Source organism: Loxodonta africana, chromosome 9 (assembly GCF_030014295.1).
Source record: "Loxodonta africana isolate mLoxAfr1 chromosome 9, mLoxAfr1.hap2, whole genome shotgun sequence".
Taxonomy (NCBI): Eukaryota; Metazoa; Chordata; class Mammalia; order Proboscidea; family Elephantidae; genus Loxodonta; species Loxodonta africana.
Window position 1 is genome coordinate 119,456,424 of NC_087350.1, and position 17,176 is coordinate 119,473,599.

A 17,176-nucleotide genomic window follows, 5' to 3' on the forward strand; every position below is an offset into this window, starting at 1 on the left:
AATGAATAGAAGTTTGGTTCTCGATACAGCAAATAACATGTGCATGATTGGACTTTTTCACTAAAATCTAACATGTTATTCTTCCTCGTATTTAAAGCACTTATTTCTTAAGCGCCTACTGTGTGCCAGGTCTATAATGGTCGAAACGGAAATAGTGGTGGAAGGTCGAGTCTTTATCCGCATGGGGTCCCGGAAGACAGTATCATGAGAGCAATATGGAGGGGCCCTTGTTATACAAAATACACACCTCTGCTTCTGGTCAGAGCCCAGGTGGCCCCTGCCCCTTCTGGAACGCCCCCTTCCATGCTGCCCTGTCCCCGTTGCAGAGCCTGCCTTCAGTAGGTCCCAGAGACAGGCTGAGACCACCCCAGTACAGGAAGGATCTGGTTTAACTAGGTATTAAAATCCATGCAAAGCCCCACTGTCTCTGCTGACCAGCACGTTGTTGTTGTGAGGTGCTGTCCAGTCGGTTCCGACTGACAGAGACCCTACATACAACAGAAGGAAACGCTGCTCAGTATGATGGAAGACTCCAAAACCTGCCTGCTAGGCCCAGCTTAACGGCAGGCGGAAGCATCTGATACAGGCCTCGTGGGGCTCATGACACAGGCCAAGACCCTCCACAGTCTAGGGAACCACGTGCTGCCAAGGAGAAGCCGGCGTGGGGTCTCATGCACCCCAGTGCCCGGCACGCAGCAGGCGCTGCCTAGAGATTGGTGCCCAAGGAACTGAATAAATGACAGAACCAACGGCCAAGGGCCCGCAGCTCGGCCTGGGGACGATCCTTGCAATCCTGTGCAGTGGCCTGGTCAAGGATGGGTTCACGCTTTCCCCTGCTGTACCACGTCCAGGAGTGAGACTGCAAAGCAAGGACGTGCCTCCACAGCTCGCCAGGCCCCCATCTGCCCACCTTCTGGCCAGCCTCCTCCCCACCACCGGGGCAGAGGTGAGCTCCACGGTGGGGCAGGGGGCAGACTCGACTGGGGCTTTGTTGATGGTGGTCTTCACAGGGGCATGGAGCAAGCAGCTGTCCAAAGAGGTTTTCTGTGGTTTGCTCTCAAACTCGTTCCTTTGAGAAGCCACCCTCAGGGGGTGCACATACGACACCCCAAGCTCCTTCCACTCCGTCCAGGCTGTGTGTGCGCGGACCACCCTGTGTGATGCTGAGCGGCCACGCATGATGGCATGCACACGGGTGAGCTCAGGAGGTAGTTTTTAAACAAGCTCCCTTGTGGCTGGGTGAAGCAGGCAACCCAAAGACAACGGGCAGCAAGGGGGCTCTCCCCTGGGCCAGGGTCATGGTGGAGGGTACAATGGCTGGTGTCCCCCCACCCGTCCCCTGCCAGGAGCAGCGGAGGGCCACCCTCTAGGTCACTGCCAGCAGGTGCCTCCCCACCTCTGCACCTCCCACCACTCCCAGGAGATGGAAGAAGCCCACTCCAAGGAGACGTCACGCCCTAATTGAAGGTGGCGCTGACACAGGAAAGCTTCTTTCACATTTACGCACCTTAAAAAATTATCTCGGAGGAGCCAAGATGGCAGACTACGCAGACGCTACCTCGGATCCCTCTTACAGCAAAGACACGGAAAAACAAGTGAATCGATCACATACATAATAATCTACGAACCCTGAACAACAAACACAGATTTAGAGACGGAGAACGAACTAATACGGGGAAGCAGCGATTGTTTCCAGAGCCTGGAGCCAGCGTACCAGTCAGGTATGGCACAAGCACAGAGAGCTGCTCCACCCCCCTGAACTAACCCCGGGAGGGGGACCAGCCGGTTCCACGGGCGGCGTGGGACGCAGCCGGTAGGAAAAGTCCCCGGGAGGCAGTGACTGGTCCTGGAGCAGAAAGAGCAGCGTCCGAGCCGGGGAAACGTCCCGCAGGGATTTGGACTGGACGCAGGTACGGCATAAACACGGAGAGCTGCTCCACCCCCCTGAACTAACCCCGGGAGGGGGACCAGCCGGGTCGCGCGGGCAGCATGGGACGCAGCCGGTAGGAGAAGTCCCCGGGAGGCAGCGACTGGTATTGGAGTGGGGAGAACAGCGTCCCAGCCGGGACACTCGGTCACGGCACAAGCACGGGGAGCTGCTCCACCCATCTGAACTAACCCCGGGAGGAGGCCCAACTGGTTCTCGGAGGCGGCACGGCCACGCGACTGGAGGGACGAGAAGTCCCCCGGAGGCAGCGACTGATTTTGGAGTCGAGAGTGCACCGTCCCAGTAGGGGAGCCTTGACACTGGGCGTGGGGCTGGAAGCGGAGGATCTGACCTTGACTCCAGCGGGCCAGACCCCCCGGGGGCAATCTCCACACAGCCAGCACACATAGGCGACGCGCCCCACGGGAATCTCAGATATAATAGTCATTCCAAGCAAGACAAGCAACTCTGGCTATATTCTGAGGTGCTACTCTCCTATCTCTCTGTTCCCTCCCCCACCCTCCCCAGGCGGCTTCATTAACATCTGAATAGCCTGAGCCAGAGGGAGAACTCTGATAGGGATCTGACTGCATTTTTTTTTTTAGCGGATTTTCTGGAAAAACTAGTTTCCCAGTGATGGCTCGGAGACAACAATCCATATCAAACCACTTAAAGAAGCAGACCATGACAGCTTCTCCAACCCCCCAAACAAAAGAATCAAAACCTTTCCCAAATGAAGATACAATCTTGGAATTATCAGATACAGAATATAAAAACTAATTTACAGAATGCTTAATGATATCACAAATGAAATTAGGATAACTGCAGAAAAAGCCAAGGAACACACTGATAAAACTGTTGAAGAACTCAAAAAGATTATTCAAGAACATACTGGAAAAATTAATAAGTTGCAAGAATCCATAGAGAGACAACATGTAGAAATCCAAAAGATTAACAATAAAATAACAGAATTTGACAATGCAATAGGAAGTCAGAGGAGCAGACTCGAGCAATTAGAATGCAGACTGGGACATCTGGAGGACCAGGGAATCGACACCAACATAGCTGAAAAAAAATCAGATAAAAGAATTTAAAAAAATGAAGAAACCCTAAGAATTATGTGGGACTCTATCAAGAAGGATAACCTGCGGGTGATTGGAGTCCCAGAACAGGGAGGGGGGACAGAAAACACAGAGAAAATAGTTGAAGAACTCCTGACAGAAAACTTCCCTGACATCATGAAAGATGAAAGGATATCTATCCAAGATGCTCATCGAACCCCATTTAAGATTGATACAAAAAGAAAAACACCAAGACATATTGTCATCAAACTCACCAAAACCAAAGATAAACAGAAAATTTTAAAAGCAGCCAGGGAGAAAAGAAAGGTTTCCTTCAAGGGAGAATCAATAAGAATAAGTTCAGACTACTCAGCAGAAACCATGCAGGCAAGAAGGGAATGGGACGACATATACAGAACACTGAAGGAGAAAAACTGCCAGCCAAGGATCATATATCCAGCAAAACTCTCTCTGAAATATGAAGGCGAAATTAAGATATTTACAGACAAACACAAGTTTAGAGAATTTACAAAAACCAAACCAAAGCTACAAGAAATACTAAAGGATATTGTTTGGTCAGAGAACCAATAATATCAGATATCAGCGCAACACAAGGTCACAAAACAGAACGTCCAGATATCAACTCAAATAGGGAAATCACAAAAACAAATTAAGATTAATTAAAAAAAAAATACACATAACAGGGAATCATGGAAGTCAATAGGTAAAAGATCACAATAATCAAAAAGAGGGACTAAATACAGGTGGCATTGAACTGCCATATGGAGAGTGATACAAGGCGATATACAACAATACAAGTTAGGTTTTTACTTAGAAAAATCGGGGTAAATAATAAGGTAACCACAAAAAGGTATAACAACTCTATAACTCAAGATAAAAACCAAGAAAAACGTTAACGACTCAACTAACATAAAGTCAAGCACTATGAAAATGAGGATCTCACAATTTACTAAGAAAAACGCCTCAGCACAAAAAAGTATGTGGAAAAATAAAATTGTCAACAACACACATAAAAAGGCATCAAAATGACAGCACTAAAAACTTATTTATCTATAATTACCCTGAATGTAAATGGACTAAATGCACCAATAAAGAGACAGAGAGTCACAGACTGGATAAAGAAACACGATGCATCTATATGCTGCCTACAAGAGACACATCTTAGACTTAGAAACACAAACAAACTAAAACTCAAAGGATGGAAAAAAGTATATCAAGCAAACAATAAGCAAAATAGAAGAGGAGTAGCAATATTAATTTCTGACAAAATAGACTTTAGACTTAAATCCACCACAAAGGATAAAGAAGGACACTATATAATGATAAAAGGGACAATTGATCAGGAAGACATAACCATATTAAATATTTATGCACCAATGACAGGGCTGCAAGATACATAAATCAAATTTTAACAGAATTGAAAAGTGAGATAGATACCTCCACAATTATAGTAGGAGACTTCAACACACCACTTTCAGAGAAGGACAGGACATCCAGTAAGAAGCTCAACAGAGACACGGAAGATCTAATTACAACAATCAACCAACTTGACCTCATTGACTTATACAGAACTCTCCACTCAACTGCTGCAAAATATACTTTTTTTTCTAGCGCACATGCAACATTCTCTAGAATAGACCACATATTAGGTCATAAAACAAACCTTTGCAGAGTCCAAAACATCGAAATATTACAAAGCATCTTCTCAGACCACAAGGCAATAAAACTAGAGATCAATAACAGAAAAACTAGGGAAAAGAAATCAAATACTTGGAAAATGAACAACACCCTCCTGAAAAAAGACTGGGTTATAGAAGACATCAAGGAGGGAATAAGGAAATTCATAGAAAGCAACGAGAATGAAAATACTTCCTATCAAAACCTCTGGGACACAGCAAAAGCAGTGCTCAGAGGCCAATTTATATCAATAAATGCACACATACAAAAAGAAGAAAGAGCCAAAAGCAGAGAACTGTCCCTACAACTTGAACAAATAGAAACTGAGCAACAAAAGAATCCATCAGGCACCAGAAGAAAACAAATACTAAAAATTAGAGCTGAACTAAATGAATTAGAGAACAGAAAAACAATTGAAAGAATTAACAAAGCCAAAAGCTAGTTCTTTGAAAAAATTAACAAAATTGATAAACCATTGGCTAGACTGACTAAAGAAATACAGGAAAGGAAACAAATAACCCGAATAAGAAATGAGAAGGACCACATCACAACAGAACCAAATGAAATTAAAAGAATCATTTCAGATTATTACGAAAAATTGTACTCTAACAAATTTGAAAACCTAGAAGAAATGGATGAATTCCTGGAAAAACACTACCTACCTAAACTAACACATTCAGAAGTAGAACAACTAAATAGACCCATAACAAAAAAAGAGATTGAAACGGTAATCAAAAAACTCCCAACAAAAAAAAGCCCTGGCCCGGATGGCTTCACTGCAGAGTTCTACCAAACTTTCAGAGAAGAGTTAACACCACTACTACTAAAGGTATTCCAAAGCATAGAAAATGACGGAATACTACCCAACTCATTCTATGAAGCCACCATCTCCCTGATACCAAAACCAGGTAAAGACATTACAAAAAAAGAAAATTATAGACCTATATCCCTCATGAACATTGATGCAAAAATCCTCAACAAAATTCTAGCCAATAGAATCCAACAACACATCAAAAAAATAATTCACCCTGATCAAGTGGGATTTATACCAGGTATGCAAGGCTGGTTTAATATCAGAAAAACCACTAATGTAATCCATCACATAAATAAAAGACAAAAACCACATGATCTTATCAATTGATGCAGAAAAGGCATTTGACAAAGTCCAACACCCATTCATGATAAAAACTCTTACCAAAATAGGAATTGAAGGAAAATTCCTCAACATAATAAAGGGCATCTATGCAAAGCCAACAGCCAATATCACTCTAAATGGAGAGAACCTGAAAGCATTTTCCTTGAGAACGGGAACCAGACAAGGATGCCCTTTATCACCGCTCTTATTCAACGTCGTGTTGGAAGTCTTAGCCAGGGCAATTAGGCTAGACAAAGAAATAAAAGGTATCCGGATTGGCAAGGAAGAAGTAAAGTTATCACTATTTGCAGATGACTTGATTATATACACAGAAAACCCTAAGGAATCCTCCAGAAAACTACTGAAACTAATAGAAGAGTTTGGCAGAGTCTCAGGTTATAAAATAAACATACAAAAATCACTTGGATTTCTCTACATCAACAAAGAGAACACCGAAGAGGAAATAACCAAATCAATACCATTCACAGTAGCCCCCAAGAAGATAAGATACTTAGGAATAAATCTTACCAAGGATGTAAAAGACCTATACAAAGAAAACTACAAAGCTCTACTACAAGAAATTCAAAAGGACATACTTAAGTGGAAAAACATACCCTGCTCATGGATAGGAAGACTTAACATAGTAAAAATGTCTATTCTACCAAAAGACTTCCGATCCAAATTCCAATGTCATATTTTAAGGGGATAGAGAAACAAATCACCAATTTCATATGGAAGGGAAAGAAGCCCCGGATAAGCAAAGCACTACTGAAAAAGAAGAAGAAAGTGGGAGGCCTCACCTTACCTGACTTCAGAACCTATTATACAGCCACAGTAGTCAAAACAGCCTGGTATTGGTACAACAACAGACACATAGACCAATGGAACAGAATTGAGAACCCAGACATAGATCCATCCACGTATGAGCAGCTGATATTTGACAAGGGACCAATGTCAATTAACTGGGGAAAAGATAGCCTTTTTAACAAATGGTGCTGGCATAACTAGATATCCATTTGCAAAAAAATGAAACAGGACCCATACCTCACACCATGCACAAAAGCTAACTCCAAGTGGATCAAAGACCTAAACATAAAGACTAAAACGATAAAGATCATGGAAGAAAAAATTGGGACAACCCTAGGAGCCCTAATACAAGGTATAAACAGAATACAAAACATTACCAAAAATGATGAAGAGAAACCCGATAATTGGGAGCTCCTAAAAATCAAACACTTATGCTCATCTAAAGACTTCTCCAAAAGAGTAAAAAGACCACCTACAGACTGGGAAAGAATTTTCAGCTGTGACATCACCGACCAGCACCTGATCTCTAAAATCTACATGATTCTGTCAAAACTCAACCACAAAAAGACAAACAACCCAATCAAGAAGTGGGCAAAGGAGATGAACACACATTTCACTAAAGAAGATATTCAGGCAGCCAACAGATACATGAGAAAATGCTCTCGATCATTAGCCATTAGAGAAATGCAAATTAAAACTACGACGAGATTCCATCTCACACCAGCAAGGCTGGCATTAATCCAAAAAACACAAAATAATAAATGTTGGAGAGGCTGCGGAGAGATTGGAACTCTCATACACTGCTGGTGGGAATGTAAAATGGTACAACCACTTTGGAAATCTATCTGGCGTTATCTTAAACAGTTAGAAATAGAACTACCATACGACCCAGAAATCCCACTCCTAGGAATATACCCTAGAGATACAAGAGCCTTCATACAAACAGATATATGCACACCCACGTTTATTGCAGCTCTGTTTACAATAGCAAAAAGTTGGAAGCAACCAAGGTGTCCATCAACGGATGAATGGGTAAATAAATTGTGGTATATTCACACAATGGAATACTATGCATCGATAAAGAACAGTGACGAATCTGTCAAACATTTCATAACATGGAGGAACCTGGAAGGCATTATGCTGAGCGAAATGAGTCAGAGGCAAAAGGACAAATATTGTATAAGACCACTATTATAAGATCTTGAGAAATAGTAAACCTGAGAAGAACACATACTTTTGTGGTTACGAGGGGGGGAGGGAAGGAGGGTGGGAGAGGGTTTTTTATTGTTTAATCAGTAGATAAGAACTGCTTTAGGTGAAGGGAAAGACAACACTCAATACATGGAAGGTCAGCTCAATTGGACTGGACCAAAAGCAAAGAAGTTTCCGGGATAAAATGAATGCTTCAAAGGTCAGCGGAGCAAGTGCGGGCGTCTGGGGAACATGGTTTGCGGGGACTTCTAAGTCAATTGGCAAAATAATTCTATTATGAAATCATTCTGCATCCCACTTTGAAATGTGGCGTCTGGGGTCTTAAATGCTAACAAGCGGCCATCTGAGATGCATCAATTGGTCTCAACCCACCTGGAGCAAAGGAAAATGAAGAACACCAAGGCCACACGACAACTAAGAGCCCAAGAGACAGAAAGGGCCACATGAACCAGAGACCTACATCATCCTGAGACCAGAAGAACTAGTTGGTGCCCGGCCACAATCGATAACTGCCCTGACAGGGAGCACAGCAGAGGACCCCTGAGGGAACAGGAGATCAGTGGGATGCAGACCCCAAATTCTCATAAAAAGACCAAACTTAATGGTCTGAGACTGGAGGAATCCCGGCGGCCATGCTCCCCAGACCTTCAGTTGACACAGGACAGGAACCATCCCCGAAGACAACTCATCAGAAATGAAAGGGACTGGTCAGCGGGTGGGAGAGAGACGCTGATGAAGAGTGAGCTAATTATATCAGGTGGACACTCGAGATTGTGTTGGCAACTCTTGTCTGGAGGGGGGATGGGAGGATAGAGAGAGAGGGAAGCCGGCAAAATTGTCAAGAAAGGAGAGACTGAAAGGGCTGACTCAAGAGGGGGAGAGCAAGTGGGAGTAGGGAGTGAGATGTATGTAAACTTGTATGTGACAGACTGATTGGATTTGTAAACGTTCACTTGAAGCTTAATAAAATTATTAAAAAAAAAAAAATTATCTCTGCGATGCTAACCTGACACATTTAGCACCACGCCGTCATTTTATGCTGCACTAAACCATGCGGCTATACGTTTACGGATAAATTATGTTCCCCGCCCTGTCACCATCACATTTGTTTAAGCCTGCAAACCACTTCACTTCTGGGCGAAGGGAAAGCAGCGCAGGGCGGCCAGCTCCTAAATCACAGAGCTGTGGGTGCCTCGAGCTCCAAGTACCCACAGATCATCAGGTGTGCTGCCTTCATGCCAGAGGCGGGGAAACTGAGGCCCCAGAGCGCTCAGACACTGCCGGCCAGGGTGCCGAGAGGCCCAAGCAGGTATACTCTTCAATTTTGCACTTTCGCACAAACCAGCCCCGGCATCAGAGTCACCCGGGTGTTAGACAGCCCCCTGGAGGTTATAAGGCAGGAGATTCTTCTATGCACACATGTGCACACACCTGGCCCCTGCCCTGGGCCAGCACCTCCCCCAGTGCAGGGGCCCAGGCCTGCCCAGGAGAAGTGGGGAGCACCTCCATGAGGCTCCAGGGCTGCACAGGAACAAGGCGGGGGAGGTCAGAGAGTGGGAGGAGCCACCATGTAGACGCAGGGGGCTAGATTGTGAGAGCAATTCAAACACAGGCCTCTCGTCTGCTTGAAAGGCGTCTTCCAGTGGCAATGTTTTGTGTTTATTTTTTCAACCAGCTGCTCTTACAATTTGTTTATACAATTTGGTGATCCCAAAAGTGAGCAAATAGCCCTTGAGAAAATAATTTTCAACCAGCATTATCCATTCCGATGTGGGGGAGGGGCTCTGCTCTGGCTCCTAAACCCCGGGCGCCTCAGTGCCCAGCTCAGGGTGAGGGCCACACACGGCCCAGGCCTCAGTGCCCAGCTCAGGGTGAGGGCCACACACGGCCCAGGCCTCCGTGCCCAGCTCAGGGTGAGGGCCACACACGGCCCAGGCCTCAGTGCCCAGCTCAGGGTGAGGGCCACACACGGCCCAGGGTTCAGTGCCCAGCTCAGGGTGAGGGCCACACACGGCCCAGGCCTCAGTGCCCAGCTCAGGGTGAGGGCCACATGTTGCTGCTGAGCACCCGTGTGGCCAGTCTGATCAAAACTGCTGTCAATGTTGAGTGCACGCTGGATTTGCAGACTTGTAAGACCAACAAAGAAGGCAAAATAGCTTATTATATTTCTATATTGATTACATGTTGAAGTAGATAATATTTTGGATATATTAGGCTATAGAAAATATATTCTTAAAATTTATTTCACTGTTCCATTTTATTGTTTTTTTTAATGAGGCCACTAGGAAATTTTAAATTGCTTACGTGGCTTGAATTGTTTCTACTGCACGGCCTGCCTGGCCCACCGGGAAACGGGGAGAAGCCCTATTCTTGGTGGAACTGGCAAGGGGGATGCCACCAGTGCACACAGGGTGGGCTGGCTGCTGTGCTAATCACACCGCCTGCAAGGTCACTGTCAACCTTCCCACACGCCCACGAAGCCCACACCCACATCGCCCTGATACAGATGAGGAAACCGAGATGCAGCGAGGGGAGCGACTCGGCACAGGCCACGTGAGGAGAAGCCGGTAGAGCGAAGGCTACAACCCCAGTCTGTCAAGGGCTCCGGTCCTGATTTCTTCAGGAACCTGACAGGGCGTAGCGGAAGCAGGACAGACACATACTCCTGGCAGGACCACAGACCCGCTTCCGGGAGTCGGCAGAAGGCATCTTTCACCGTGGAAAACCGTTCTGAGAGCTGGATCGGCTAAAGCCTCGATATAACCCCTCTAACATGACACTGAGGGCTGTGACCGCACCTCGCCTGAGGGCTCCCAAAACCCCCAGCGAGGACTGCCTCTCTAAAGGGGGTCACCCCTCCTGGCTTATAACCCCCCACATTGCCCTGAAACGGCTTCGCCTCCCTCCAGCAGCACAGGGCCCTGGGAGCCAGGGTGGGCCTCATTCACCTGTATACATACAGCTCCTGGGCCCAGGCCTGGCACCCAGGAAGCGCTCCTCATGACTAGCTGACTGGGTGAACAAACCATGGGTCGAATGAATGAATGAATGAATGAACGCCTGTACCAGGCCACTCAAACATGGTGCTCCTCCCCAGGGCTAAGAACAGCATGGGGGTCCTGGGACAGGAAAGCTGCACCTGGTGTCAGTGTTTGATGCTCCTAAAGGGCTGCACCGTGTCCAGGCCAGGGGGGCAGGAGGAGTGCTTTAGAAAGACAAGGGGAACACCTTGCTGACACTCAGCCATGAGCCTGAAGGGGAGATGTGGTGGTTCTGCCCAAACCTGGCTGTGGATCGAAGCCTGAAAATTCCCACCTCCCTTCCCTCCCCATGAGGGGTCCAGGTAAGAGATGGCATTCCTGTTTGTGCTTCGTAAATTGCTGTAATGGCGAAATATCGATACCAAATCCACAGAGACAGGATGCTGTGAGATCTTGCTTTTCAGTGAAAGGAGAGAGAAAAAGAAAAGCATGAAAAATTTATTAAACTCGGGCTGCTGGGACCAAACCTCAAGTTAAAGATTCAAATTCATTCCCCTTCCCTGTAATTTATGATTCATGTTTGCAATAACGGCAGTCACCAGGAGCATGTTGGATTAGGGGCCAGTCTTCATGACACGGGATATTATTGCACTGTACAGTCACGTGGCCCAGAAAGAGTGTTTCCATGCTAGGGGAGCCTGGTTCAAGAGGGCAGCCACAACAGGAATGGGCAAAGAGGGGAGCACACACCCCAGCCCTGCCTGAGTAGCCCTGTAGGAGTGCTCAACACGGAGTGTGCACCCTGCATCACCTGGGCTGGCAGGACCCCTGGGTCAAGGGGAGCATCCTGCCTCCACACACCAAGCAGAGACTTGTGCCCAGCCCAGCTGCACAAGGCACACATGGCCTCCTCAGTAAGGCTCACCACTCATGGATGTTTCCAGAAGGCAGAGCCACCAACCTCAGGTTGGCCACTAGAACAGGCAGGTCTGGCCTTTGTGTTGAAGTCCTAACCAGTGTACCTGTGGGCATGACCGAGTTTGGAAATACAGGGTTTTCTTTTGTCCTATTAATGAGGGCATGCCAGAGCAGGGTGGGTCCTAAAGCTAAACCCAAACCCTTCTGGGTTTTAAAAAGATACACACGCTTGGGGGCGGGGGGATGACAGACACCAAGGTACACCAAGGAACATGTGCAGACACCAGACACTGGGAGCAAGGCTCACAGAAGGAATCAATACAGCCAGTTTGGACACTTCACCTTTGGAACTGTGACAAAATAAATTCCTGTTCTTTAAAGCCACCCACCTGGAGGTATTTCTCTTATGGCGGCTCTAGATAACTAGGACAAGGATGCAGGTGGAGGAGACACAGGCTCTGATCCCAGGGACCACTGGTCTTACAGGCACAGACATCTAACCACTAAATCACGGTGCACCGACAGACGGCCAGACAAGGATGTGGGTGCTCCGGAGGGTGGGAAAAGACAGTGATGCCAGTGCGTGGGGCACGAGAGGCTCACAGATGGGTGACACCTGAGCCAGGACTGGGCAGATGAGAAGGACACAAAGATGCAGAAGGCTGGGGGCAAGGGAGGCAGTCTTCAACCCTGGACTTGGCCAGCATGCAAGGCCAGGGGTATGATGGGCCGGGCCAGGCCCAGACTCCCTCAGACACCTCCTTCCACCTGAGTCACTGGCCAGAACCCCTCAGCCTCACCCGGCCTTGGTTTCCTTGCCTCAGGATGGTGGAACATGACCCTCACAGTGCCAAGATGGCCTGACCCAGGGCCTTGTGTATTCCAGTTTGCCTTTCTAGAAATTTCATAAGTCCCTCTCCCATTCCTGGGACCTGTCAGGGCAGGCAGTGACACCCAGGCAGAGGGTTCCAGCCCTGGCCGTCCCATTTCTCCCCTGCAGGGTGCTTCCAGCCCTGTAACCCACGGGTTTGACCAGATGCCCAGAGGACCTCAGAGACCCTCACCAGGGACCCACCCAGGGCCTGTGCTGGCTGGGTTCCCAGGAGGCGGGCAGACACCCAACTGGCTGATGAGGCACCACTCTCACGGAATCGAGTGAGGCTGGGTGCCAGGACAGTGCTGACTGCAGCCTTCTGGATGACTCAGATTGTTTCTACAGACAGGGTTCTTGCAAAAAATATTTGCCTTGGTCGCAAACACCCTTGAGGCAGCCCAGGGTGTGAGGGCGAGCGATAAGCCTTAGTGCTCGGTCAGGCCAGTGCATGGACACAGCAGGCACTCAGGAGCACAGACAGGCTCTAATGCTCCTCGCACTTCTCATCCTGGGTTTGTGTGACCAGATGAAGGGAAAGGCACAGAGTACTGAGCCCTCCGAGGGACCATGGCATTCAGCTGGAACAATGGGTGACAAGGCAGTAAAGCCGGGGGCGGGGGGCAGCGGGCAAGCCAGGGCAGGTGCCACCAGGGGTGATCCGCAGGCTGGGCCTCACCGCAGGATGGGGGGCCCTGCCCCTCCCCACAGCCCCTCCTTAGGGAAGCTACCCTGTTCCCTTCTCTGAGCAGCAGCCAAGTGACCCCAGCCCTGGCCACCGCATTCCCCCAGAGCCAAGCAGACTGTCTGTTTAGGAAGCATCCAGTTGCCCGGGAGTCCCATCCACCTCCTTGAGGCTCTGGAACCATGAAGCGAAACAGCAGGGATGGGGCCAGCCTTGGGATGTGTGTGATGGAGCAGAGGAAGGAGAGACCTGGGGAGAGGCAGGGTCGGGCCCCAGGGAGACAGGACAGGCCCTGCCCGGGGTGTTACCCTGAGTATCAGTCCGGACCCCCAGAGACAGCCCTTCTGAACCCACAAATCCCCCTTCCTTTTAGTCTGCACTTGAGGGGGCCCCCACTTCTGAAACACCAGCTCTACTCCCCACCCAGGAGCCCTGGTAGCACAACAGTTGAGCACTTGGCCACTAACTAAAAGGTTGGTCTTTCAAACACACCCAGCAGCTCTGAGGGAGAAAAGACCTGGTGATCTGTTCCCATAAAGACTACAGCTTTGGAAACCCTATGGGGCAGTTCTACTCTGGCCTATAGGGTCACTACAGGTCAGAATCAACTCAATGGCAACCGCCATCTCCCCACCCAACCAGCATCCAAGGGCCAGGGAGAGTTCTCCCAGCCTGGGAGAACACCCCAGCCCATGCTCGCCTCAGCACCAGCCCCCACCAGCTCCTGCCACAACTGTGCAGAAACAGAGATCTCTGATGAGGTCTGACCTTGGGCCAAGGGCCAACTCCCGCATCAACTTCTCAGACGCTGTGCAGCCTTCTAGAATAAAACCCACTGCCATCGAGTCGATTCCAACTCATAGCCACCGTATAGGACAGAGTAGAGCTGCCCCATAGCGTTTCCAAAAAGCAAGGCTGGTGGATTTGAACGAATGGCATTTTGGTTAGCAGCCAAGCTCTTACCACTGTACCTCCTTCTAGAACAAAAGAGGGTGGAAAGTTAGGGACCACGCATCTATCTACCATCTTTCAGAAGTGTGTGGAAAATCCGTGTCGCGGCCAGCTAGGTGGAGGTTCCCTGGGCAGGAACAGCCAAGGGGCCAGCTGCCTAGAGCATGGCTGCCATGCTTCCTTGCGGCCCCTGGGCCCCTGTGAGGCTCCCTCCCTTCTCCCTCCCTGGCTCCCGCCAGGTTCCTTACTCCGCCAGCTCCTCCAGGCTTCGGTACACGTCATCATCGTTTTCTGCGGTCTCCTCTGAGGGAAAAGGCCTGTGGGGAGAAGATAGAAGTGAGGTGGGCAGTCTCGGGGGCACAGCTGGCACCAGCCGCCCCACCTGTCATGCATCAAAGGCCCTGGGGGGAGCCCCGAGGCTCTCCCCAGGAGCACGCGGGCCTTGGTCGGCTCCCGCCCACAGGGAAGGAGGCAGGGTCCCAACTGTGCTAGTAAGTGCTATAGAAGGAGCAGCAGGGGGAGGTTCGAGAGCAGGGGCTGGCCTCAGGAGAGCCCATGCCACCTGCAGCCCCAGACACTGGAATTCACTTCCTCTCAGGGCCTCAATGTCCCCACTGGCAAATGAGGGACCAGGTGGGGGATGGCAGAAGCCTTGATCCCAGGTAACAGCTCTGCCTCCAACTTAACTGTGCTCATACTTCAGGGAATTCTGGAACAGGAATCCAGATGCCCCAGGCACCACCCCTTCGGGCCTCATGTGGGGGTTAGGTGCCAGCTCCATGCACCCAAAGGAGGGGAAGCAGGAGGGAACTTCTGGGGTGCCGTCCTCCATGCCCGGGTGGGGGTCTTTGGGCAGGAGGACAATGGTGACACATGCCCACCACCATGTCCCAATATTCTTGAGTTCCATAAGCATGCCGGTCCCCACCCACCACCCCTACCCAGGCCTGGCATGGGTGAGTATGTGCTGGAAAAGGGCTGGTGTTTCTGTACCATGCTGCCTTCTACAAGGACCCAGATGTGAGCCCCAGACTCAGGGGCTGGCTGCAGTCACCAAGGAAGCAGCTGTCAGGCGAAGTGGATCTGTCTTCCCATCCTCACAGCCATCACCCCAACGCCCGTCCCGCCCCTGGCTCAGCACCAACTTCTCGCCCTCTGGGTCTTGTCCCTGGGCATCAAACACACAGTAAGCTGCCTCTTGTCACACACCTCTGTCCCAACCTATGCAACCAGCTGAAACACCACACCAGCACCCGGGCCTCCGGGAAGGGGGCCCTGCCCCGGAGAGTGGTGTGGGCAGGGAGGCACCTGGGGCCAGAAGACCTTGGCATGGCTCCACTCTGTTTGCTCTGCAGCAGCCATGTGGCTGAAGTGGACAGGCCTCCCCGCATGGGCTGAGCACAGCCCATCTGCACAGAGCCTGCAATGCCACGGGGCTGGGGACAGGAAGGCGTGGCAGGAGGGCAGGGGACCTGCCATGTTCAAAGTGACAGGCCAGAGTCGCTCACCTCCAGAGGTGTGGAGAGATGATCTTTTAATCAAACCAAACATCTCCCTGTGGCCTGGCGTGGTCCCGTCGGAAACCTGTTACCGGGGGCCTCGTGCAGAAGGGATCTTGGTGGTTCAGAGCAGATACCAGCAGGGTATCCTCACACCCAGGGTCCAGCTGACACTCACGAAGCCTGGCAGCCATTCCCTGGGGCCAAACCCACTGTCTGCACCCTCCCCCGGTCAGGCTTGGGGTGGGTGCTCCATGAGCTGGGGGCCTGGATCCTGCCCGGCTCTGTCCCTACTTCCTGTGTGACCCTGAGCCTGGGGTTCCCAATGCAGACCCTGAAGAGTGGTCCCGTGTCCCCCTGGGGCTTCCTAGCAGTAGCCCACATCCCAGGGGCAGACTTTACATGGGTCACGGCTCTCTCTGTCCTTTCTGGTCTCAATCCCATCACCATGCACTGGAGGTATGGGTACTTGGGCCACAGAGGGGCTGAAGGTCAGCATTGAGCCCCCAGCTCAGCCCTGCATACAGCAAGGAAACTCTTGCCATCCTCTCCCTGACAAGCTGAGCCCCCAGCAGACCAGACCTTGTGTGGGTGATGGGGTGTGAGCCAGCAGACCAGAACCCCTGTGGGTGATAGGCTGTGACCCAGCAGAGCTAGACCCTCTGTACTTGATAGGGTGTGAGCCAGCAGACCAGACCCCATGTGGGTGATGTGTGACCCAGCAGACCCAGACCCCGTGTGGGTGATGGGGTGTGACCCAGCAGACCAGACCTCATGTGGGTGATGGGGTGTGACCCAGCAGGCCCAGATCCTGCATGGATGACAGGATTTGAGCAGAGGGACCACACTCTAGACCCTTAATTGACACCGACCGCCAGAGGACACAGCCTACATGCACGTGGCTATACAGCTCGGGTATGCGGCTATACAGGTGGGAGCACGTGGCTGCACAGGTGGGCAGGTGGCTGTACAGGTGGGGGCCTGTGGCTGCAGAGGCAGGGGCTTATGGCTGCAGAGGTGTGGCGTGTGCCAGGCCGAGAGCCCAGAAGTTCCGGGCTAGACCGAGAAGTGGCTGCACGGTCCCAAATGAGAAGCGTTTCCTCCATTTGGGCATCAGACCCACTGCCAGGACAGGGTTGCACACACGGTTTGCAAGGCCACTCGCCGTAGCCACATGTTGAGAGCACAGCAAGGGGGCAGAAACCCAGCGGCAGGGCTGCCTAAACCTAGACAGCGCATCCCCCAACGGAGCCCCTGCGCCAGGAAGAAGCAGTTTCCAGAGAGTGTTTGATGACTCTGATGACGCGCCCAACACACATCAAGAAGTGGCACCTGCTCATTTCAACCCGCTCAACTACCTACGCACACGCACGCACACACACAATAAAGAGAAAACAACGTGACCTCTGGGAGATTCAGGAGGAATTATTT

At 50.1% G+C, this 17,176-nt stretch overlaps 1 protein-coding gene across 4 annotated transcripts in view; it reads right to left on the reverse strand.

The window, feature by feature from the left end:
* Window positions 1-17,176, reverse strand: part of VAV2 (vav guanine nucleotide exchange factor 2) — a 210,219-nt gene that overhangs the window by 69,024 nt on the left and 124,019 nt on the right. For all 4 annotated transcript variants that reach the window (XM_064290621.1, XM_064290623.1, XM_064290622.1 and 1 more), the window contains exon 4: window positions 14,495-14,563. In XM_064290621.1, coding sequence (XP_064146691.1) covers window positions 14,495-14,563 — 69 coding nt within the window. The remainder of the gene's footprint in view (window positions 1-14,494; window positions 14,564-17,176) is intronic.